Source organism: Bos indicus, chromosome 10, assembly GCF_029378745.1.
Source record: "Bos indicus isolate NIAB-ARS_2022 breed Sahiwal x Tharparkar chromosome 10, NIAB-ARS_B.indTharparkar_mat_pri_1.0, whole genome shotgun sequence".
NCBI lineage: Eukaryota > Metazoa > Chordata > Mammalia > Artiodactyla > Bovidae > Bos > Bos indicus.
Window position 1 is genome coordinate 40,137,276 of NC_091769.1, and position 24,597 is coordinate 40,161,872.

Here is a 24,597-nt window from a genome sequence, read left to right on the forward strand (position 1 = left end):
TTGCTTTTGTTGTTCAATTAGTTAAGTCATGTTCGACTCTTTGCAACTCCATGGACTGCAGCAAACCAGGCTTCCTGGTCCTTCACTATCTCCCAGAGTTTGCTCGAATTCATGTTCATTGAGTCAGGGACGCCATCCAACCATCTCATCCTCTGTCGCCCTCTTCTCTTCCTACCCTATCTTTCTCAGCATCAGTGTCTTTTCAATGAGTCAGCTCTTTGCATCAGGTGGCCAAAGTATTGGAGCTTCAGCTTCACCATCAGTTCTTCCAATGAATATTCAGGGTTGATTTACTTTAGGATTGACTGGCTTGATCTCCTTGCTGTACAAGGGACTCTCAAGAGTCTTCTCCAGTCCCACAACTCAAAATCATCAGTTCTGAGCTCAGCCTTCTTTATGATCCAGCTTTCACATCTGTACATGACTACTAGAAAAACCATGGCTTTGAATACTCAGATCTTTGTTGGCAAAATGATGACTTAATTTTTTAATATGCTGTCTCGGTTTGTCATGACTTTCCTTCCAAGGAGCAAGCTTCTTTTAATCTCATGGCTGCAGTCACAGTCTGCAATGATTTTTGGAGCTCAAGAAAAGAAAATCTGTCACTGCTTCCACTTTTTCCCCTTATATTTGTCATGAAGTGATGGGACTGGATCCCATGATCTTCGTTTCTTGAATGCTGGGTTTCAAGCCAGCTTTTTTACTCTCCTCTTTCACCTTCATCAAGAGGCTCTTTAGTTCCTCTTTGCTTTCCGTCATTAGAGTTATATCATCTGCATATCTGAGGTAGTTGATCTTTCTCCCGGCAATCTTACTTATCAGTAAGTAAGTTTGTTCAATAATTCAGTTTTACACAACTAACAACTAAGCAGTTAAATGCACTTGATTAATGCAGTTAAATGCAGTTGAAGTAATAATTGTATCTATTTTCTTGAATTACATAATATACCTTATGGAAAGACTTTCTAACTGATGTCATATTTCGTATCACTTTTATTTAGTATTTTTTATACACATATTCACTTTACTAGCCAGCCTATTCTTCAACCATGTTGTTCTTATGGCTATTTTTCAAATCTCTAACTAATTATTAACTTTTTTAAGGCAAAGGCCTTGTATTTTTTCTTTAATCTCTCACAATAGCTTCTAGTTAGAATGTTTTCCATATAGCAGGTCCTCAAAATTGCAAACTGATTGATTTTAATTGGAAATGTCTTCGGGTGCCTCCAGTCCAGAAAGTTTTGAAAGCTTTGGATTTTCAGAATCAGGATGAATGAGCAGAAGGACCTAAGGGCAGTAGGAACAGGTGCAGAGCAGCTGAGAGAAAGCTGCTTCTAGCTACTTTTGTTGTGTCTATGGAATCAGGAAAGGATTCCTATAGATGCTCTGTGAATAATGCTTAAGAGGTTGTGTTTGATCAGTAATGAAGGCTTGATAAAGATAGGACTAAATTGGTTTACAAGCAACTCCTCCATTATGTTCCCTGAATAAGAAGCAGTGAACAGGTATGAAATAGGCTATGTTTATTAGGCATTTGGAGAAGGCAATGGCACCCCACTCCAGTACTCTTGCCTGGAAAATCTCATGGACAGAAGAGCCAGGTGGGCTGCAGTCCATGGGGTCACGAAGAGTCAGACACGACTGAGCGACTTCACTTTCACTTTTCACTTTCATGCATTGGAGAAGGAAATGGCAACCCACTCCAGTGTTCTGGCCTGGAGAATCCCAGGGACGGGGGAGCCTGGTGGGCTGCCGTCTATGGGGTCACACAGAGTCAGATAGGACTGAAGCGACTTAGCAGCAGCAGCACCAAGGTGAAAAATAAGGTGAAATTAAGTAGGATGAAATATAATATTTTGCCTTTAGGCTACAATACAATTAACTGCACAAATATGTTAACAGAATATACATTTTCAAATGTCTATTTAAAAATATTTTTTCCACAAGCATAATTCAAATCAATACAGTGAAAATATTATTGCTTTATTTTTTTTCAAGTCAAATATTTTTATTATCAAGAAAGTAAATTTCTTGATTATATGGATTACATTTCCAATTTAGACTATGAATTAGCAGATATCTAAAGTTGTTTGGGGAAATATTGACAAATTTAAATGGGATATGAAAGCCCACTATAAGTTAAAATATTTGGAAACTTTCTCATATCAAGAACAACAAATTAAGTGGAAATAATAAATCAGTTTAAAAAAAAAACTGCAGGGGGTCAGAATGCCATTGTTAAAATATTCTAAATGGCCACCTGAAAGAGAGAGTAGACATATGTTTGCATACTAAAAATTCTAGGAAAGGCATTGACATTTTTTTTAAATCTATAAAAGTGGCACAAAGAACTGAACAAGCACTTGTAAGTTGAAGATATATTACAGTAGCTAAGTATACTTTATGTAAGACTCTAAGCAGAAGAAATTAGATGGGTTTAAAAGGAATGTAATATATAGCTTTATCTGCCTATTCATATCTAAGATTACAGGAATTCAAGTATTCTCAGCATGATGTTGACACGGTTTGATAGGAGTCTCTACATTCTCACTGTAGCTTTCACTGAAGGGTTTTTTGTGTGTTATTAAGTTCTTTTATTAGTAATGCTAATACTACTTGGGGATTAGATTGGTTATGTTTCCCATGAGTAAATAACTCTGATAAGCAAGCATTCTTCATTGGCAGCATACAAAAAAATTGCAAAATTCTGTCTTGAAATTTATTAACAGGCTAATTACCATGACAGCAACCCATTTTTAATAAGCATTGTAATTACCACATCAAACATCATTAAGACCTTCCAAATCCAAGGCTGATGTTTTGGGAAAAGGGGTGGTGCTAAGACAATTATGCTTAATGAGATTGACTTAAGACATTATTTTTCTTCCAGAGTTTGTCTTGCTACCAGAATCCCCATTAGTTGTTGTAGACCTCTTTCTAAACTTTGTTGTCCAGAAGCCATGTTGGTGAGTCTAATGAAAATAAACTCAAATAACTCACTGTCGATATTTTTTAACTGTGAAGTTTATCATTCTTTCTAACACAGGTAAATTGTAGTTGAAGAATAAATTGATAACATGTCATCCTAATTTCCCGTTAGTTTCTCGGGTAAAACAAATCTAACAGACAGGGACAAAAAAGTTTGCCACTTGTTCTGAATATAATGAAATGCAACAATCTACCTAAGTGAAATTAAAGTGGGTAGTATGTTCAGAAATGAGAAGGCTTACAAAATGTTTAATAGATATTGGGAAAGATTTGTCTCATGTGTGAACAGTGTCTGCACAGATGGAAACTTATTAAGCTAATGCCTCTGAATCTAATTTCTTTCTGATTTAAAAATATGTTTTAATCAAACCCTAACCTTTAAAGTTGTATGACCTCCATTACCCCGTGAGCAATACAGTCATGGCTGAGAATAAGTGAAAGAATTACAGAAACATATTCTCAAAAAATTGTTTAAATGCCCTTAAGAATCTCAAAATAATATTTATTTCAGTATGAGAACTTCAAAATTCTGTGAATCTACTTTTTTTTTTTTTTTTTTTTTACATAGACTATACTCTCTTCTTCCAAAGACAGATACTGTCTTTTGAGTGACCATTGCTTCTTAGGGCAAGTGAACCAGTATTAATATTAGGAGAATGCTGGCTCTCATCAGTAATTCTGAAGTCCTAAAATTATAATTTATTCATTTTACATTTCACATAAACAGCAGATGGTCATTCATATCATCTGAAAACGTTAGCAGTAAAATCTTAACACAATATGACAGCCCACTTTGCAAATTAAGCTTTCTTTCTTCTAAACCCACCATTTGAGTCACCGTTCCCCCAAGCACAGTTCTGTCTTCTGTATTTCTAATCAGACTGCTCACTTATTACAGAATATCACTGGCTTTCCCCTCTACTTATTTAAATCTATTGTGTCAAGAACACTGAAGAGTTGTATGTTTTTTCAATTTACTAGCTAACATTAGTTTGCCACAACTTCATGGAAGCTGACAGAAGATGACTCCTGGGTTAGAAAAAAAGGACTTTATTATCCAAGTCTCAGATGAGCCTCCTGTCTTAATAAGTTCTCTCCCTCAGTTTCAATAGGACCAATGTGAGAGGAGTCTAGATAAATGTTGTACCAGTTTGTGACACAGTTAAGGAATTCTTTTTTTTTTTTTAATTTTATTTTATTTTTAAACTTTACATAATTGTATTAGTTTTGCCAAATATCAAAATGAATCCACCACAGGTATACATGTGTTCCCCATCCTGAACCCTCCTCCCTCCTCCCTCCCCATACCATCCTTCTGGGTCGTCCCAGTGCACTAGCCCCAAGCATCCAGTATCGTGCATTGAACCTGGACTGGCATCTCGTTTCATACATGATATTTTACATGTTTCAATGCCATTCTCCCAAATCTTCCCACCCTCTCCCTCTCTCACAGAGTCCATAAGACTGTTCCATACATCAGCGTCACTTTTGCTGAATTGTACACAGGGTTATTGTTATCATCTTTCTAAATTCCATATATATGCATTAGTATACTGTATTGGTGTTTTTCCTTCTGGCTTACTTCACTCTGTATAATAGGCTCCAGTTTCATCCACCTCATTAGAACTGATGCAAATGTTTTCTTTTTAATGGCTGAGTAATACTCCATTGTGTATATGTACCACCACTTTCTTATCCATTCATCTGCTGACGGACATCTAGGTTGCTTCCATGTCCTGGCTATTATAAACAGTGCTGCGATGAACATTGGGGTACACGTGTCTCTTTCCCTTCTGGTTTCCTCAGTGTGTATGCCCAGCAGTGGGATTGCTGGGTCATAAGGCAGTTCTATTTCCAGTTTTTTAAGGAATCTCCACACTGTTCTCCATAGTGGCTGTACTAGTTTGCATTCCCACCAACAGTGTAAGAGGGTTCCCTTTCCTCCACACCCTCTCCAACATTTATTATTTGTAGACTTTTGGATCGCAGCCATTCTGACTGGTGTGAAATGGTACCTCATAGTGGTTTTGATTTGCATTTCTCTGATAATGAGTGATGTTGAGCATCTTTTCATGTGTTTGTTAGCCATCTGTATGTCTTCTTTGGAGAAATGTCTATTTAGTTCTTTGGCCCATTTTTTGATTGGGTCATTTATTTTTCTGGAGTTGAGCTGTAGGAGTTGCTTGTATATTTTTGAGATTAGTTGTTTGTCAGTTGCTTCATTTGCTATTATTTTCTCCCATTCTGAAGGCTATCTTTTCACCTTGAGTTTAGGAAACTTCTGATCTTTAAAAGGTCCTGCTAGCAAACCTGCCTAATCTTTACCCCTAAGTGAGACATTGCCTTCAATATCCTGATCAGAAAGCAAATCTTCCTTCAGACCTGGAGGCAGACACAACCTCTAACATATAAGGCTGTCTGCTATACAAACAGCCTTGAAAAAGAGAGTTCAGGACAAAAAAATGCCAAAAGACATGAAGAAATGCATATCAAACCCCATCCTTCAAGCTTCAATGTAAATCCTACTTCTTTTATGATCAGAGGCCACAGTAACATTTCACTATACATTTTTGGCTCCGTCTGACACATCATTCATGTTGTGTGGTGTTATGCATGTTATTTACTTTCTTGCTTAACATTTATGTCCCATTTAAATAAACTATATATTTCATGTTGTATCCTTAAGTACTTCAAACTCAATGAAGGTACAAATTATAATATTAATAAATTCCTTATTAGCCTCACAAAATTTAATGGGATTATATTTTGAATAGTCTCTCAAATATTTGTTGCATGAAGAAGGGTCAAACTTTACTTTGTAAATGTTTCATCCTAAACCACTAGTAAACAAATGGTTGTGAAAGAGTTTTACTCTATCAATTTTTTTTTTTTTTTTTTGGTTGGGGGGGATTAGTTAGAATATGGCAACAAAGTTCCCTATGCTATCTTCTATCCTTTTCTTAAAGCTTTTCAGTCAACTTTATAGGTATCAAATATCAAAGAATGTCAATTCTCTATGTCTGTTTCTCCACTGTTGCCCTGTAAATAAATTCTTCAGTACCATTTTTCTAGACTGAGAGGGGAGGAGAGGGTGAGATGTATGGAAAGAGTAACATGGAAACTTACATTACCATATGTAAAATAGATAGCCAATGGGAATTTGCTATATGGCTCAGTAAACTCAAACAGGGGCTCTGTGTCAACCTAGAGGATGGGGAGGGAGATGGGAAGGAGTTTCAAAAGGGAGTGGATATATGTATACCTATGGCTGATTCATGTTGAGGTTTGACAGAAAACAGCAAAATTCTGTAAGGGAATTATCCTTCAATAAAAAATAAATTAATTTTAAAAATATCAAAAGCATAAATTCTTATGGAGAATTAAAGAAAAGTGTAAATATAATTAGAATTGACAACAATCTTCTGATAAAATTTGGAATGAGATTAGTTTTCACTTCTAGGAGCTTAATAACAACGCCTCAAGGCAAAATCTTCAAATCTATATTTTATGAATTGAAAGTTATCAAATTATACATGCACATAAGTTAGAAAGTCAAATAAGTATATAAAACACAACCTCAAGTATTTCTAATACACCAAGGCAACCTTTTCTAATGCATCTTGCAACTATTCTTGGTTTTGCCTTCATATTTATAGAAGTTTAACTGCTATTACTGGTGACTCAGAGGGTAAAGCATCTGCCTGCGAAGCAGGAGACCTGGGTTTGATCCTTGGGTCGGGAAGATTCCCTGGAGAAGGAAATGGCAACCCACTCCAGTATTCTTGCCTGGAGAAGCCCATGGACAGAGGAGCTTGGTACTCTATAGTCCACGGGGTCGCAAAGAGTCGGACACGACTGAGCGACTTCACTTCACTTCACTTCACTTCACCTGCTATTAACATTTTTTTTTCCATTTTCACATTGGCTTACTGATTTCTACCTGTTGAGAGAAGTTTTTTTCTCTCTTATATCAACTTTCCTCCTTCCCCATATTCCTTATATTTATATCCTACTTGTTAAGTGAAGTGAAAGTGAAGTTGCTCAGTCATGTCCGACTCTTAGCGACCTCATGGACTGCAGCCTACCAGGCTCCTCCATCCATGGGATTTTCCAGGCAACAGTACTGGAGTGGGATGCCATTGCCTTCTCCCTTGTTAAGTCAACTGCTATTATTACCATTGACTACACAAGTCTATCTTCAGAGTTGAATCTTGTAGTATATTTCAATTATAATTCATTTCAAATAACTTTTTTATGTTCATTAATAACACCCACAAGTTGTTTCTTCAATCATGTACATACCCATCATTACCATATTATCAACTTTTCTATGAGAAGTGTAGAATCCTTCTCTAATACATCAAATAATCCACCAGTTGCATCTCTTTTATGAAGACATCCTTCATGAAAGCTCTTCTGGCAGCTTCAGTCTGTCTTGAATGTTCTTGAGTTCCACAGCATAGCTATCATCATGGTGTTTTGCTTCAATATCACTTTGGGAGTCCATTCTATACTCTCTTATATACAATACCCTATATTTTAAATTAGTTTTGGTAGAACATTCATTAAAGTAGTGTTGAAAGAAAAGGAACATAGCAGAAAAAAATTGGAAATCTAAAAATGTCTTTCTTCTTTAATACCTGAAAAAATATGTCTGGTTGGGTGTAAAATTCTAGTTTGAAAACCATTTTCCTTCAGAGTTTCAAAAGTTTTACTCAGACATCTCCTAGCTTCTTAACTTTTACTATGTCATTTTGATTCCTAATTCTTGATATATGATTATTTTGGGAAAAAAATGAAAAAATCATTGGAAATGTTTAAGATCTTCATTATTTCCTAGTGTTTTAAATTGCAAGTGAATGAGTTTTGATGCAGATCTTGCTTACTCTATGTGCTAGACACATAGTGGGAGCTTTGTAATTGAAAACATTTGTCTAAATAAATACTGCTACTGCTAAGTCACTTCAGTCATGTCCGACTCCGTGGGACCCCATAGACAGCAGCCCACCAGGCTCCCCCGTCCCTGGGATTGTCCAGGCAAGAACACTGGAGTGGGTTGCCATTTCCTTCTCCAATGCAAGAAAGTGAAAAGTGAAAGTGAAGTCGCTCAGTTGTGTCTGACTCTTTGTGACCTCATGAACTAAGCCCACCAAGGCTCCTCCGTCCATGAGATTTTCCCAGCAAGGGTACTGGAGTGGGGTGCCATTGCTTTCTCCCTGTCTAAATATGAGATAGTTTTATATTTTTTAGAAAATAATTTCTTAATCTCTATTTTTATTTCATAATTCTATTCAAATGTTAGATTAGCTGGACAAATTCTCTAATTTTATTATCTTCTCCTTCTTCTATCCCTTTGATTGTTTTATTCTCTGTAAGATTTATTCAGCTTTATTTTCCACCCCTTTTATTGATTTTATATAGTAACATTTTTACTATTCTAAGAGTTCATTGATGTCCTCTGAAAATTCCTTGTTTCTATTTTCCTATTCTTGTTATATGATTGCAACATTTCCCTTTTTTCTCTGGGAATACTAATTAAAAATATATATATATAACTGTCATTTACTTTGTAGTTCTGCTCCCTGCAGCATTTTTGTTTCCTGAGTTTTTTTCACATTTCTTTTTCTTGGTTTCTCCCTTGTTTTTTACATGATTGTCTCAAATGTTTGGTCATCTGGCATACTCACACCTAACACTCAGTTATAAAACGGCTTATTGGTAGCTCTGTTGATCAACAGTGGCCTTCACTGTGAGTGTATTAGCAGGGCTGTTTCACCAAGAATCACCTTGTCAGGATTTGTAGCTGTTTCTCCAGAGTTCATCAGTTTTACTAGATAGGTTCTCCAATATTCCTACAGAAAGGCATTCTCAGAACCAAGTGTGAAAAGGGGTTGTGAAGAGTATATAAACTTACATTTAATAACTCTAATTAAAGAGTATATTGCCTTTTATTTTTGATTATTTCACACTTCTTAGAACAAAGTTTCTCTGGCTGGACATATCATAAAAATACATTTCTAGTCATCTGTAGGGATTTAACTAGGAAGTTGGTAAGAGAACAGAGATAGTTTGGTGTTGAACTCTGTGAAATGTGAAAGATCTGGGAATGTAACTCTTCTTATATAGATTTTAAACCACTTGTATTTAGACTGAATTACTCAGTATGCCAGCAAACTTGGAAAACTCAGCAATGGCCACAGGACTGGAAAAGGTCAGTTTTCATTCCAATCCCAAAGAATGCTCAAACCACCGCACAATTGCACTCATCTCACACGCTACTAAAGTAATCCTCAAAATTCTCCAAGCCAGGCTTCAGCAATATGTGAACCGTGAACTTCCAGATGTTCAAGCTGGTTTTAGAAAAGGCAGAGGTACCAAAGATCAAATTGCCAGCATCTGCTGGATCATGGTAAAAGCAAGAGAGTTCCAGAAAAACATCTATTTCTGCTTTATTGACTATGCCAAAGCCTTTAACTGTGTGGATCACAAGAAACTGTGGAAAATTCTGCAAGAGATGGGAATACCAGACCACCTGACCTGCCTCTTGAGAAACCTATATGCAGGTCAGGAAGCAACAGTTAGAACTGGACATGGAACAACAGACTGGTTCCAAATAGGAAAAGGATTACATCAGGGCTGTATATTGTCACCCTGCTTATTTAACTTATATGCAGAGTACATTATGAGAAACGCTGGGCTGGAGGAAGCCCAAGCTGGAATCAAGATTGCCAGGAGAAACATCAATAACCTCAGATATGCATATGACACCACCCTTATGGCCGAAAGTGAAGAGGAACTAAAAAGCCTCTTGATGAAAATGAAAGAGGAAAGTGAAAAAGTTGGCTTAAAACTCAACATTCAGAAAACTAAAATCATTGCATCCGGTCCCACCACTTCATGGGAAATAGATGGGGAAACAGTGGAAACAGTGTCAGACTTTATTTTTTGGGGCTCCCAAATCACTGCAGATGGTGATTTCAGCCATGAAATTAAAAGACACTTACTCCTTGGAAGGAAAGTTATGACCAACCTAGATAGCATATTCAAAAGCAGAGACATTACTTTGCCAACAAAGGTCCATTTAGTCAAGGCTATGGTTTTTCCTGTGGTCATGTATGGATGTGAGAGTTGGACTGTGAAGAAAACTAAGCGCCAAAGAATTGATGCTTTTGAACTGTGATGTTGGAGAAGACTCTTGAGAGTCCCTTGGACTGCAAGGAGATCCAACCAGTCCATTCTAAAGGAGATCAGTCCTGGATGTTCATTGGAAGGACTGATGCTAAAGCTGAAACTCCAATACTTTGGACACCTCATGCAAAGAGTTGACTCATTGTAAAAGACCCTGATGCTGTGAGGTATTGGGGGCAGAAGGAGAAGCGGATGACAGAGGATGAGATGGCTGGATGGCATCACTGATTCGATGGACACGAGTTTGAGTGAACTCCGGGAGTTGGTGATGGACAGGGAGGCCTGGCTCGCTGCTATTCATGGGGTCACAAAGAGTCAGACATGACTGAGCGACTGAACTGAACGGAACTGAAATGTATAACAGATAAGTGATAATATTTTGAGGAATATTTTAATTGTTGCCAAAATTTAGGTTAAAATTTATGTGCATTTTCCAGCAAGTATATGATGGATTTTCATTTTATAAGATTTAATTGCAACAATTAATATTTCAGTAGATTTATTTTTTAAAATAAGAACTTGCCAGTGATTACTAAATGTTTTTTAAAACATTTGTAGTCTAGACACATAAAATATATTTCTTTAATAACAATAAAATAAAACAAACCAATAAAACTTGCTTATATTAATATCAGCTGATATTAATTCTCTATAAAAAGTGATAATCACATAGTATTTCTGGGACTTCCTTCATCCTGTATATTCTGCCAAATGTATTCTCACTTCACCGCCACTGTCACAGTGTTACTTCCATCAAGATTTAACTCAAATATTGTTTTTTCTGAAATTTTCCTGGGCCGACATTTTGTCAATGTCTAATCAAACTACAGAAGTCTATTCAAACATTAAGTACAGTATCTATTCCACTATATCTTGTGCCTAGTTTTTAAATCATCTGACAGCTTGATAATGTGACAACTTAGACTGTAAGCTCCCAGTGGGCAAAGCCCATTATCTGTCACCATGAGACATTCATGGGGTCGAAAAGAGTCGAACATGACTGAGCGACTGAACTGTCTGACTGACACTCTAAAAGCTAAGTGATGTCTCCAATTCCTGACTTTTTTAATGATTCTATAATTCTGTACCACATTTTATCCTCCATACTGACAGCTTTGATTCAAGCTTTCTTCAGTATGTTGAACAGTGGTCATTTCCTGATCTATTTCCTACAAAATTGTTTTTCTGTCAACTCCTCTTCCACTTTCTCTATCACTGTTCACATGCTTGGCTATTGTTTTATTCCTTTATTATTGTTTTAGCATAGTTTCAGGGAGAAGACACAAAGAATGAATATTTTGAAAACAGTAAGTTTAAGTAGAACTAACTCTTTATTTTCTCTTAAACATATAGCTGTTAGTATTCAGACCCTCAGAGGCTATTTCCTAGCAAATGAAGAATTGTAATTGAGTAGCTTTGGGTCAGAAATATTTGTATAAATAACTAGGTAAGATTTCTTTTTTAAATGTAAGTTATCTGGTTATGAAATCTGTTTGTTTATAAATATACTTTTTAAAGAAATTATATTCATTTTGAAATGCTTAGAAAGGAATCATAGGTCATGATAAACTGAAAAACAGGTATATCTTCTCCAAACAGTAGCACTGAGCAAACTATTTTCTAGATTGAAACAGCAAAGAGAATAATAATAGTACATTTGGTAGTTTCTTTATGGAACCTACAAGGTCCAATTACTACAAGACATTTTAGAAAATTATGTGGGAAGGAATTGTTAATTCAAATTAAAAAATCTTCCCAAACTGATCAAAATATTAACACAGTATCACAAATATGTTTATATTACTATGTAATAAAATCACCTCATTTTATATCAATCAGCATTGTGGCAGGTTTCTCTTCAGAAAATAAATTTCCTTATCAGAATAAATTTTTTTTAGGATGGTATTAGCCATAAAATCTAGAAACTTACGATCACTGAATGGGGTTTAATGTGAGATATACATTTTTGTGGTTATGAAATCTCTCCAGGATGGCTATAAAATTGGTACTTTTTGGAAGATTTTTAAAAGACAAACTATCATGAGGAACTCAAGGCTAAGTTCTAATGCCATTTATTAGAATTTTTGCTAAATCTAAGCCATAGTCCACCTCAGCTGGCTGTTGCAAACATGATCTATGCATTCTATGCCTATACTATTTCAAGTTCTACCAATGTGGATGAACCAGTTTAGAAAAAGAAATAGAAATGTATAGTGTATTGATGATCCTAAAACTATGGCTTAAAGCATTAAAAAAACAAAATTAGTCCTTTAGTTTCAGCATTTTTCAAAATTAAGGTAAAAGCACCTGAAGTAAAGTTGCTAAATTGTTTATGGTTTATAAAAATGAATTTCTAGTCAATCAACCAGTCTGACATCAAATCAAAATCCAAATAACAGATGAATCTTAAGACTATAAACGAATTTTAGATGTCAGGGTTGTCAAGTTTCAATCCAGCACTAATACGTTACTCATGTTCCTATTGACAATGATAGGGGAGGTTTTAAAGAATAAATATTCATGTAAAGAAAACATACTTGAGCCTAAAAACTGTAGATTATATATAAAACATAGATTCCCCAAAAGACCTGTCACATTTATTCAGAGTCCATATGAATGGACTACTAGTTTACATGTTATTCTCTGAATACATGCTATTGTCTCAAGTAATATAATTTTAGACAGCCTTCTACTAAATCCTTGTCATCAAAAATGTATTGAAAGTCGTACTCCACTATGGTATGCATCACCATGACATTTCACTCACACAACCGGCCTTAAAAGACTAACAGGGCCTGGAGAAACGAGGTGCCTTGTGCTGTCAGTTCCCCCCAAGTATGCAATGTGAACTGAGATCCTGCGGCACAGCTGACTGGACAGCAGGGCCCTGAGCAAATAGAAAAGAGGGAGAGTCATGCACAGCAGTGCTGCAAAGGCTTTGCAGTAAGAAGAGAAAAGAAGCTTCTTTTCAAAAGTCTTTTAAAATGCCATTTCTCTCTTGTATTAGATTTTTAGTCCAGCAACACAATCTTATTGTTTTATCAAATGTATTGCAGTGGGAACACAACTCACAATCTCTTATTCAAAATTGTAGAGAAATGTTTTTCTGAATATTTCAGATTTTAGGAAAATATTACAGTACATATTCCTTGTTTTATATAACACACCCAGCAGGCTCTGTGGCGATACTGTGTAATCAAACACATTATTTCCAGAGCAAAACATGATTGTTCAGATGAAGCAGGGTAAATAAAGAAGAGAAAGTATTTTCTATTTTTGCATTCAAGTCATTTCAGGTTAGATGTCACCACCAAACTAGTTCTCATCAGCTTTTGCTGCAAAAAGTTACTAATGATATTTAACAAAAGATCCATTCAATCACTAGAACTTTTTAGATTTTAGAATTGTGTCTAAGGTATCAAAGTTGTGTATTATAAAACTTCATGACCATAATTATAACAAAAATCACACGTATGTTCTTTCTAAAAGTTATATTCAGTTCAGTTCAGTCGCTCAGTCATGTCCGACTCTTTGCAACCCCATGAATTGCAGCATGCCAGGCCTCCCTGTCCATTACCAACGCCTGGAGTTCACTCAAACTCACGTCCATCGAGTCGGTGATGCCATCCAGCCATCTCATCCTCTGTCATCCCCTTCTCCTCCTGCCCCCAATCCCTCACAGCATCAGAGTCTTTTCCAATGAGTCAAATCTTCGCATGAGGTGGCCAAAGTTATATTATAGAAGTGTTTGACTCATTTAAATTAAATTTAGTGCCATTTAAAATTATATATGAAGAAAACACTATACATAGTCTTTTTTAAAAGTGTATATTACCATAAATATTTGATTGGGGGGTGGGTGGGCAGAGGATATATTGTTCAGAAACATACATGTAAGGCCAACCAGAAGGCCCATAAGAACAGGGAGAAAGCAGCCTCTGGGATACAGATGCCTGAGTTATTCCAGGTCATGCCTGAAGGTCTGGGAATTTCTAGAGGGATTGGGACTTGGGCTTCTCTTTCATCCTTTCCAGGAACAGTGAAAGCGCCTGAATGTGGAAGGTGAATCACAAATGCAACCCTGTCACTCACTTGTCAGTCACCTGAACAATTACATGAGATGCAGCATAGGATCTGATCAACCACATGTAATTCCAATCACTTTCCTAACTATGCAACTATATCCTGTATTGAAAGAAAAAGAAAAAAAGGGAAGAATGAAAGGTGGGTAAAAAAATGAGAACGCCTCACTTGTTACTTACATCTGAATCAGTAAAAATAAACATCTTTTTATTATAACACTAAAGAGTTAACAAATAAAATGTAAGTATTTGCAAAAAAGACAATGGAGCAATAGAAACCTATACCAAAAACTGAACTGAATGTAGGCCCTTAATTTCTTTTGGTGGGGAAGACAGTATTGAGACCAAGAAGATTTTAAATATATTCGCTAACAGCCAAGAGCAGAAAAATGAGACCAAAAACAAAAATAAATCAACAAACACATTCCAGGAGGCTCAGCATCACCCTAGGTACTGATTACTTTTAACAGAATTGGATCAAAACAGAGTCTACACAGAGATTTTGGCCTTTTACAAGCCAGTTCAAGTAAGTTCACTCATGAAGTGCATTTTACAAAATAAGAATAACTGAAATTCACATAGGTTAACAAACCAGTCACCATATCCACAGCATGACTTTTTCTTTATACAAGTATAAATATGCAATTATATACTTATATATAGAGATAAAAAGTATATACATTCAACACTAATAGTCATTAATTGGATTTTCAGTGATATTTATTTTGTTTTAATCTAATTCTTAAATGTTCTATAATTAATATGTATTATTTAATCATAAAAACTGTGAAAATTTCTAATGGAGATTCTACAGGAAATATGCTAAATGAGCTATCTTAACGTTAAAGACGTCATTCTCAACTAAATATAACTCTATTTTTTTCAACAAACTCTAGTATTTCTCAATAGATGTAACAATAAAAATAGTTGTAGGAGAAAACATATCTGCAGTTGACTTAATTATAGATTTCTGGGACATTTACTTACAGTACACATCCACTCTGATTGACTTTATCGCTGGGGACCCCAGGCCATTCTCTGCTTTACAGTAATAGCGGCCTCCTTGATGTCGCTGAATGTTTGTAATCCTCAAAGTCTCGTTGAAGACACTTGAGTCTTGGAATCTGTCAGAGGCACTTCCTGCTGTTTTGGTCCACCTGATCTGAGCAAGCATCAACAAAGATTGTTACTTTAGGTTGGCTTTCTCACTGAAAAATTAAATACCAATTACTCATATGAAGGGAATTCCCTTGTGGCTCAGTTGGTAAAGAATCTGCCTGAGATGTGGGAGACCTGGGTTCAATCCCTGGGTTGGGAAGATCCCTTGGAGAAGGGATTGGTTACTCACTCCAGTATTCTGGCCTGGAGAATTCTACGGACTGTACAGTCCATGGGGTCACAAAGAGTCGCACACAACTGAGCAACTTTCACTTTCACTCATTTGGAGAGTTGGCATTCAGAAACTGCTACAGTGCCATTTTTGGCAAGTTATTGAGAATTAAGAAGAAAAGTTTATATAACAATAAAATTATAAAATTGTAAATGCAGTTATTATTATATAGTGCATATAATTCTAACTCAATTGCATAGAGTTCATCCATAGTTTCATCAGTGTGAAGGACAATAAAAAATATTAATATATACAAAGGAAGTTAAATATAAGTAGTACACTGGAAATATGGATTAGTTTCTTTTCCTTGAGCACCTAAAATTCTATTTTCCAAACTCTGTAAGGCATTTTTTACTTACCTGCATAGGAAAAAGAGGTAGGCTCTCACTTTCTTTTTGGACATGTTTCATTATTTTATGCAATATTTTCTATTTGATTTGGTTAATTAAAGTATATTACCAGAGTAGCTTATTGAGATTATGTGTAATTTTATACACGTGGTTGTTATGATTTTTATTTCATTTTTATAGCTTTGCTGTAATAAGCCCACAAATAACTTGTCTGTTTGATAATTAGAATTCACTTTATATCAATAATTATTTTCAAAAAATGTGTAAACTTTTCCAAAGAGAACATTTCTATTAAATTGCCAAAGCACTTTGAATATCTAAAATACTCTGTTATAAACAATACTGTTCTTTGCAACACAGCTGTGTACATCAGATTTGGCTTTTACTAGAAATAAAGACTAGTGTTCAAGTAAACTTTTGTGTATTTTAGCTTATATAAACCTGAACAAAAGCCACGTGATGGTAATGTAAAGTGATACAAAACAGGATGTAAAAAGATTTACTTTTATATCTCTCCTTCTCCCTGCTGTATAATATATTGCTTTATTTATTTTTAGGTTGTAACTCTGCTGATAGAAATCCTCTGCAAACACAAATGAAGAAACATAGACAAATGCAACTAAATAGTGGGTTATCAAAATTTAAATCATTTAATACTACTATTATTTATGCTATTTTGATACAATGTTAATTCAAACTTACGATCTAATGACACTAAGCAGCTTTAAAAAATTCTCCAAATCATTACAATATCAGTATAAATATATGCACGTTTGCCCTTAATTGTGTGTGAAATTAAAAATTTACTTAGAAATTAATAAAAGTTGAGTAATTCATAAAAATACATGTCAAATATTTATCTAAAACTTTTTACAGAAAATATATATAAAAATTAAATGGGGTGATTCTTGATTTCAAGTAGTTCATAAGCTAATTATTAATATTATCATAAAAGACAAAGAATAACATGGGCACTGATTTGATAAGTACCATTTCCATGCAAAAATCTAGGGTTCTATTTTAACTTAAATTTCAAAATTTATAGGTAACAAAATAAAAAAAGATTAAAATGAACAAGCAAATTACATATTTTTGCTTTGTATATCCTATATAGATATATGCTAATTCTCTCTTATATATATATATATTTCTACCTAAGATGTAAATAAAACACAATTCCTATGAAATGCCAAGTTTTCCTTGACTATCACAATATGGTACCAATATTGATTTTTAAAAATAAACATTTCAGAATATAAAAAGTAAGTTCAGAATCAAAAGAATTATGGAAATGGCCTAGAAGTTTTGGATATTAAAAACATGATATTAAGACAATAATTTAGTTTTAGAATACTGTTATAGTACTGGTAATTGTCCAGAAATTGGGTGATGTAGAGAATAAGAGTGTGCATGTGTGTGTATGTGTGTGTGTGCGCCTGTGCCTGTGTGTCTGTGTGTGGGGGTGGGGTGGGGAGAGAGACAAAGAAAGAGAAAAGAGTGAGAGAAGAAATTATGATATAGACTATCAAACTTTTTGATCTTAGAATACCTTTACTCTATTAAAAATTATTAATGATCTCAAATATCTTTAGCTATTTAAATTATATCTATTCATAATCAGTGTAGTAGAAACTAAGACAATGTTAAATTATGTGTTATTAACTCATTTTAAATCATTTTAATAAACTGAAGACATTAACTTAAGGAACACTTTTAATTTTTCAAGACAAAAATAATTAAGTAAAATGAATGGAATTGCTTTATAGTTTTGCAAATCTCTTCCGTATCTTCTTTAGTGAAAAAAAGCCGGCTAGATAATTATATCAACATATGCATGCAATCTGTGGCAGCATGTTGGGGACTGGCTATAAAGGGAGTAGTATTTCCATAGCCTTTTTAGATAACTGTGGACAGTCTTCCTTGAGACTACAGTAAAATTCCGTCAGTGTTAGTTTCCTACTTGCAAAATAGAATTGAAAACCATATCAATACCCTTTTTGCTCTTTGTGACACTAAAACCCATTGGTCTATCTTGCACTTTTAATAGATCATTTTCTCATGCATGATTTTGTAGCAACATAGATTAGTCATCTGGAAAATATGAATTCATTGAGTTATGAAGATCTTCCAGATGTTGAGATAGCTCAACATATAATACAATTCACATATACTAATATCATCAGTCTTCATAGAATAGTCTTCTATAAGGATTGGTGAAATTAGTATATGTGCCTACCATGCTATCATGCTTCTGTTGGCAGATTTTCCAAAATTCTAAATTTTCTCTTAAATATGTGAAATTTATCATAAGCAATAACCATTGTTAAGGTGTTTTATTTGGGATGATAGGTTCATTCCATTCATTTTTGAGGAAATATTTGCCAAATACCCAAGTCTGAATAACCATGTATAAAAAGCATCCTTTTAAGTAAAAAAAAAAAAAAATATTCTATAAAAAAAAGTGGGTAATTCACCACAAAACTCATTCATACAAGACTTTGCCTTGAGACAAACTCTGTACTTTAGTAAGCAGCAGAAATCCTTTTTAGGAATTTTCCATTTTGTCACTTAGGATATTAAAAATACAGTGACTGTGTTCTAAGATGTTAAAAATTAATACTGGAACTTCCCTGAGGGTCCAGTGGTTAAGACTTTGTCTTCCAATGTAGAGGGTGGGGGTTTGTTCTAGCACACACCTCAAAAAAAGACCAAGAGATATAAGACAAATTCAGTAAACACTTTACAAATGAAGCACATTAAAAAAAATCTTTAAAAAATGAATACTGATTTTTCTGATTTATCAAAAATAGTGACACTGATATTTTATTATTATTATTACTGTGAGTAAATAGTAGTGAAGTAGCAAAGAATACAAAGACTGCTAGTACAATTTGATGCCACAGCTTTGTTCTGTGCTAACAGGCTGCCTGTTTTATCTTCCTTTACTACAAAAGCAGCATAGTGAGAAACAACATTCTTCTTCATGAACTCCCTGTAAAGATCACAGGGTCCCCAGAGAGATCTAGGGACCACACAGGAGAACACTGTTAAGAGTATAGAAATATGTATATAATTTAGGATTTCATACAGGAAATATTTTAAATGAAAAGCAGAAAGAAAGCTTGTTTAGTAAGTGGTGTTGGGGCAATTGACTATATATCCATAATGGAAAAAAAAGCTGACTCTCTAACCCACCCTTCATATCAAAATTAATTCTAGATGCAATAAAGATTTCAAAGTAGAAAATTGAAATTGTTCCATAAGAAAATATGGAGTGATCTGTCTACAATTATTCAAGTGAGCAGGGCTTTTAATACAAATTCTAAAAAAAAAAAAAAAAAAAACTTATCACTTGATTAATATGTCACTCTTTTTTAAAAATTATGTAAGACAATTTACTATTAAAAATGTCAGAATTCAGGGTTAGTTTCCATAAAATATACATATATATACAATATATATGTATATGTACATAGTATACTAGATGATGAGTAAGTTAATGGATAAGAAAAGAAAAGGGAAAAAATAGAACTACAAATTGGCATTATTTAAGTAAAGAGATGTTCAATTTCTTTCTTTTTAAAACTGTAACTCAAAGCATGAGAAACCAACTTTCACCTATCAAATGGCCTCAAACACTATCTCATACCATCTTGTGCTGTTGAGGTTTCATAGCTGGGATTCGAAGGGTAAGATGGTAAAATCTTCCTTTTTGGAGCAGAATCCAGTAAATTATGTCAAAAAAATGAACACATTCAGACTTGGACTTAGCAATTATCTAGTTAAAATATACCTAACATTTGCACAAGAATGTATAAAATGTCTATGTAATAGTACAACACTGAAAACAATACAATATCAAAAGATAGGGAAGTGGTGACAAATTAATTGACTCTAAAGCTGAATTGAATAGAGAAATGGAAAGAATAAACATACAAAATATTTTATCAAGCTAACAAAAATTGAGACTATTCTCATCTGTGTAAAAAGAGTACATGTGTGTAAATGCATTTGCACATATATGTTAATATGTGCAACATATTTGCATAATATGTTACTCCTGGAGAAAGAAATGGCAACCCATTCCAGTATTCTTGGCTGGAGAATCCCCATGGACAGAGATTGGCAGGCTACAATCCATAGGGTTGCAAAGAGTCAGACATGACTAAAACGATTTAGCATGCAGGCATGCACTAACATGTTAATAAATATTAATACATAAATGGAGCACATGAATACACACAAAATTTAACCTTGATTAATTCTGAGTGGGACTGGTAAAATAAAAGAATATGTAAAATATTCTTTTCAAAAATTTCTTATTTAAAATTCTTATTTACACTTTATTTTACTATGAACAAATATTGAATTTATTATAAATAAGTTTAAAAGAAAAAAATACAATGCAGTTGTGAAATATAATAGAAAAACCAGAAAAGTATAGAAAGAATACAAAATAATCACTTATGGAAAGGGTTTCTCCCCCTCTACTTAAAAAGATAAATAATGAAAGGAAATATTCCTGAGTTTTGGAAAGATAACTTTATCATTAAGGGGGTTTACCAAGTTATACATCTAATTGATGAGAAAAGAAACCCCTATACCATCCATGGAATTCTCCAGGCCAGAATACTGGAGTGGGTAGCCTTTCCCTTCTCCAGGGGATCGTCCCAACCCAGGGATCAAACCCTTGTCTCCTGCATTGCAGGTAGATTCTTTATCAGCTGAGCCACCAGGGAATCCCAAGAATACTTGAGTGGGTAGCCTGTCTCTTCTCCAGTGGATCTTCTTGACCCAGGAATTGAAGCGGGGTCTCCTGCATTGCAGACAGATTTTTTACCAGCTGAGCTACCAGGGAAGCCCATAAAGAAACCCCAGGCATACTCTGATAGAACTTGTGACCTCAAACTCTACAAAGGAGACTGTATAGGCTTCCAGGAAGAAGAAACAAACTATTACAATAAACTATTACAATGTGTTAGAGTCTGCCCATTCCCTGATGTTGATTTCTCCTTCTTCCACAGAAATTGAATCCCACAGTATTCATCAGGCACAAGGTTGCCCAAAACAAAGGCATTTACTATTTCAGCTACATTCTTGCCAGTGTGTTTCAAGAAGAAATATTCTTATAGGGAAGCACCCCTCCACATTTTGCTCATTTCAGCACATTACTGCTGTCTGCCATCTTGGACCCTGAACTGACATGGAATGAAAGTCAAGCACAGAGAATCTATAAAACAGAAGAATCTAAATCTCTGACATCATGGGAGTTTCACCTACCTAACCTGAACTATGTATAGTTTCTGGGTTTCTACATAGGAGAAAAATACAATTCTATCTTACATCATACTTTGGGAGGGGGGTGGTTTCTATGACTAACAGCCAAACTTTAATTGATAAACTTGGAGTGATAAGGAAGAACACACACACATGCACACACACACACACACACACACACACACATGCACACACACCATAGAAATACTTTATGGATAATTCAACTCTGCATCCCAATCCTGATTAGTTCAGTAGATAGTAATTCATTAATTTTACAGATTAAATGTAGAACTTGAGTTGAAACTTGAGGTGTTAGTGGATATAATTCAGCTGTGAGATAGACACATGAAAGTTGCTCAGACATGTCTGACTCTTTCAACCCCATGGACTATTACAGTCCATGGAATTCCCTAGACCAGAATATTGGAGTGGGTAGCCGTTCCCTTCTCCAGGGGATCTTCCCAAGCCAGGGATCGAACCCATGTCTCCCGCATTGCCGGCAGATTCTTTACCAGCTGAGCCACAAGGGAAGCCCCCAAATACGGGAGAGGGTAGTAGCCTATCCCTTGTCCAGCGGATCTTCCCGACCCAGGGATCAAACTGGGGTTCCTGCTTTGCAGGTGGATTCTTTACCAACTAAGCTATCAGGGAAGCCCAACTGAGCTATGAGGGAAGGTGGATATAATTCAGCTGTAAGATAGACACATGAACAGAGATTTATACAAGATAAATTTAGATTCCATCATGTAAAAAAAAAAAAAATCTGGAGTGAGGCAGACCAGTGAGAATGTAATGACTCCGCTCAGGGACTCAGGCTCTTTGAAACTGCCTGCACTACCATGTGCTGCTGGAGCTCAAGGCCCAGAATAGCAGCTACAAATCTAGTTTTCACATCCCCACCCTACCAGAAGAAAAGAGGAAAAGACAAAAAAGTGCCTACCACATCGGCTTTACAGAAGGCTCTAGGATATTGCCTCAGGACACTGGCTCACTTCAGACAGACAGAGCCCCACCCATAGCTACCAGAAAGGCTGGGAAGTGTACTCTTTACCACACAGAGCTCCTGTCTCCCAGGCGCCTTCTAAAATCTAATTCTATAGCTCTGGGAAAAGAGGGGACGGGTTATTTGGGACAACTTGCTAGTCCCAAAGCAGGAATAAAATACATTCACTACTCAAATATGCTGCATTGTTAAATATGATTGTATTTAAACACTTTTTATTTCCATAAAAATAACATGTACAGAAAAAGAAAGATGTTACACTTTAGAGGGATACTCTTTATGGTAACTATATAATCTAAAGGAACAGCTTGGAGATACTCCTAGGCTGCAGATCATAACACTTCGCTTAGAGTCACCTAACTCTCCACAGAGAATTTTCTACTTTGCTTTTTGCAAATAATGATATTTTTGAACATCATTATTTTTATGTAGTCTTAAATAAAATCACTGTTGACTAAAATAGCTTAAGAAAATGTTAAAAACCTAAAGTGCAGACCAGAGGATAGACCTAGGTGAATCCCAAAGAGTATATTCCATGGATAGTACAAACTCAATAAGCAGTTAGCCCTTGACAATTCTCAGACTTCTAGGTTCTCCCCTTTAATTAACATCTAGTGAATGAGAAGTTTTGTGAATTAAAGATGGTTTCTATCACTTGTCAAGGTGTTAGGCTTTATTCTCCTGTCTCTTCAGGTCAATCTATAATGACAAATATGAGCTTTGTCCCAGCCTTGTTCATATTCTGAAAAAAGATCCTTTATCTGTAAAAGACATCCAGAGAAAGATAAACATCATCTGATCTGCTATAATGATTGGGGTGATTTGCCACCAGAGCCTTTGGGCACTAAACAAAGCCAGTCATGGCTCTTGTCATTTCCAGAGTGATAATCTGAAAAGGCATAAAGGTATGATTATGAGTAACAGTGCTCTTTACAGTTTTGAAAATAAAAGTTATCCTCTTATCCTGCACTAATATGAGGGGAAATAACAGAGAAAATATGTTCTCTTTGAGTTACTCAATACAATAAATAGAACTCTGAGTGGAACAGGACTCCAGATCATACAGGTTCAATTTTTAATAAACTGTATCAGTCTATTATAAATAATAGAAAAATGTCACTCTTGTTTCTAAATATTATACAAAAATTTTCTGTCAAAGCAACAAATTTTTAACCTGAAAACTTCTATAGACTGTGTATGTGTGCTCAGCCGTGTCTATTTTCAACCCCATGGACTGTAGCCCGCCAGACTCTGCTGCCCTTGAAATTTTCCAAGCAAGAATACTGGAGTGGGTTGCCAATTCCTACTCCCTGAGGATCTTTCAAAGCCAGGGATAGAACCCGCATCTCCTGCACTGACAAGTGGATTCTTTACCACCGAGACACCTGGGAATCGACAACTTTTTCACTCTGTGCATGAACATTATATTTTTCTAGCATGCTAACCAATATTAGAGATCACTGCTATCACTAATATGACTACTACTAAAAATAATTTAGAACTTCAAAAGATTCCTGCAAGTTAGAGTTACTATCTATTAATATTGTCTACATTGTGATAAGGAAGAATTGTTCAAAGTGTGTAGTGTGAATAAGAAGCTCAGGGAGGCAATAAAGAAAAGAGAGTCTGAACATCAACCTGGGGTCTTCTCACCAGCCAAAGAATAGAATGGTGAAGGAAAGGGAATCATTATGGTAAATGCATTGGAAACAAAAGGAGAATTTTGAGGTGAGGACATGGGTGTTTCTGAAAATGAGATACGCCTTAAAGCAGAGAAAACATTTTTTTCTCATCATTCTCTTGACTGTGGCTTTTCTTTTGAATTTAAACTTTGAAGACTTTATTCATCTCTTGTGAAAATAAGCAGTGAGAGATACTAAGTAAATTTTGTGTTTATCTTTAGCAATGTTGATTCCTACCTGTGTATGGAGAACTACAATAGGACCTGGTAGCAGTCTATCAAACCAAATGTGACAGAAGAGGGTACATTTTGGTGCAAATGCTTTAAAAACTGTTGGGGTTACTGCAGATTGCTTTGTTGAAGGCTTTTTTTTTTTTTTGTAGCATAACCAAGATATTAATCATGGACTCCAGACAACCAGTAACAGGATTTTACTTCTTTAAAAGTAAATAAAATGCTTTTTTAAATTTTATTGGTTGATTTTAAACCCATGACAGGCTTGAAAGGTAGGAATTTTTTTTTTTTTTTCCCTATGTGTCTGTGCCTTTGTACACCAGGCTCCTCCTGAAATGAAAGTTCTCCTTTTTTCCTTCTCATTATCTAGTTAACTCCCTCTGATCCTCCAGAAATCATTTTAT

The 24,597-nt window shown here is 35.2% G+C and overlaps 1 protein-coding gene across 1 annotated transcript in view; it reads right to left on the reverse strand.

The window, feature by feature from the left end:
- MDGA2 (MAM domain containing glycosylphosphatidylinositol anchor 2) overlaps positions 1-24,597 on the reverse strand; it is a 917,184-nt gene that overhangs the window by 425,342 nt on the left and 467,245 nt on the right. Inside the window, exon 3 of the mRNA XM_070797384.1 lies at positions 15,246-15,420. Coding sequence (XP_070653485.1) covers positions 15,246-15,420 — 175 coding nt within the window. The remainder of the gene's footprint in view (positions 1-15,245; positions 15,421-24,597) is intronic.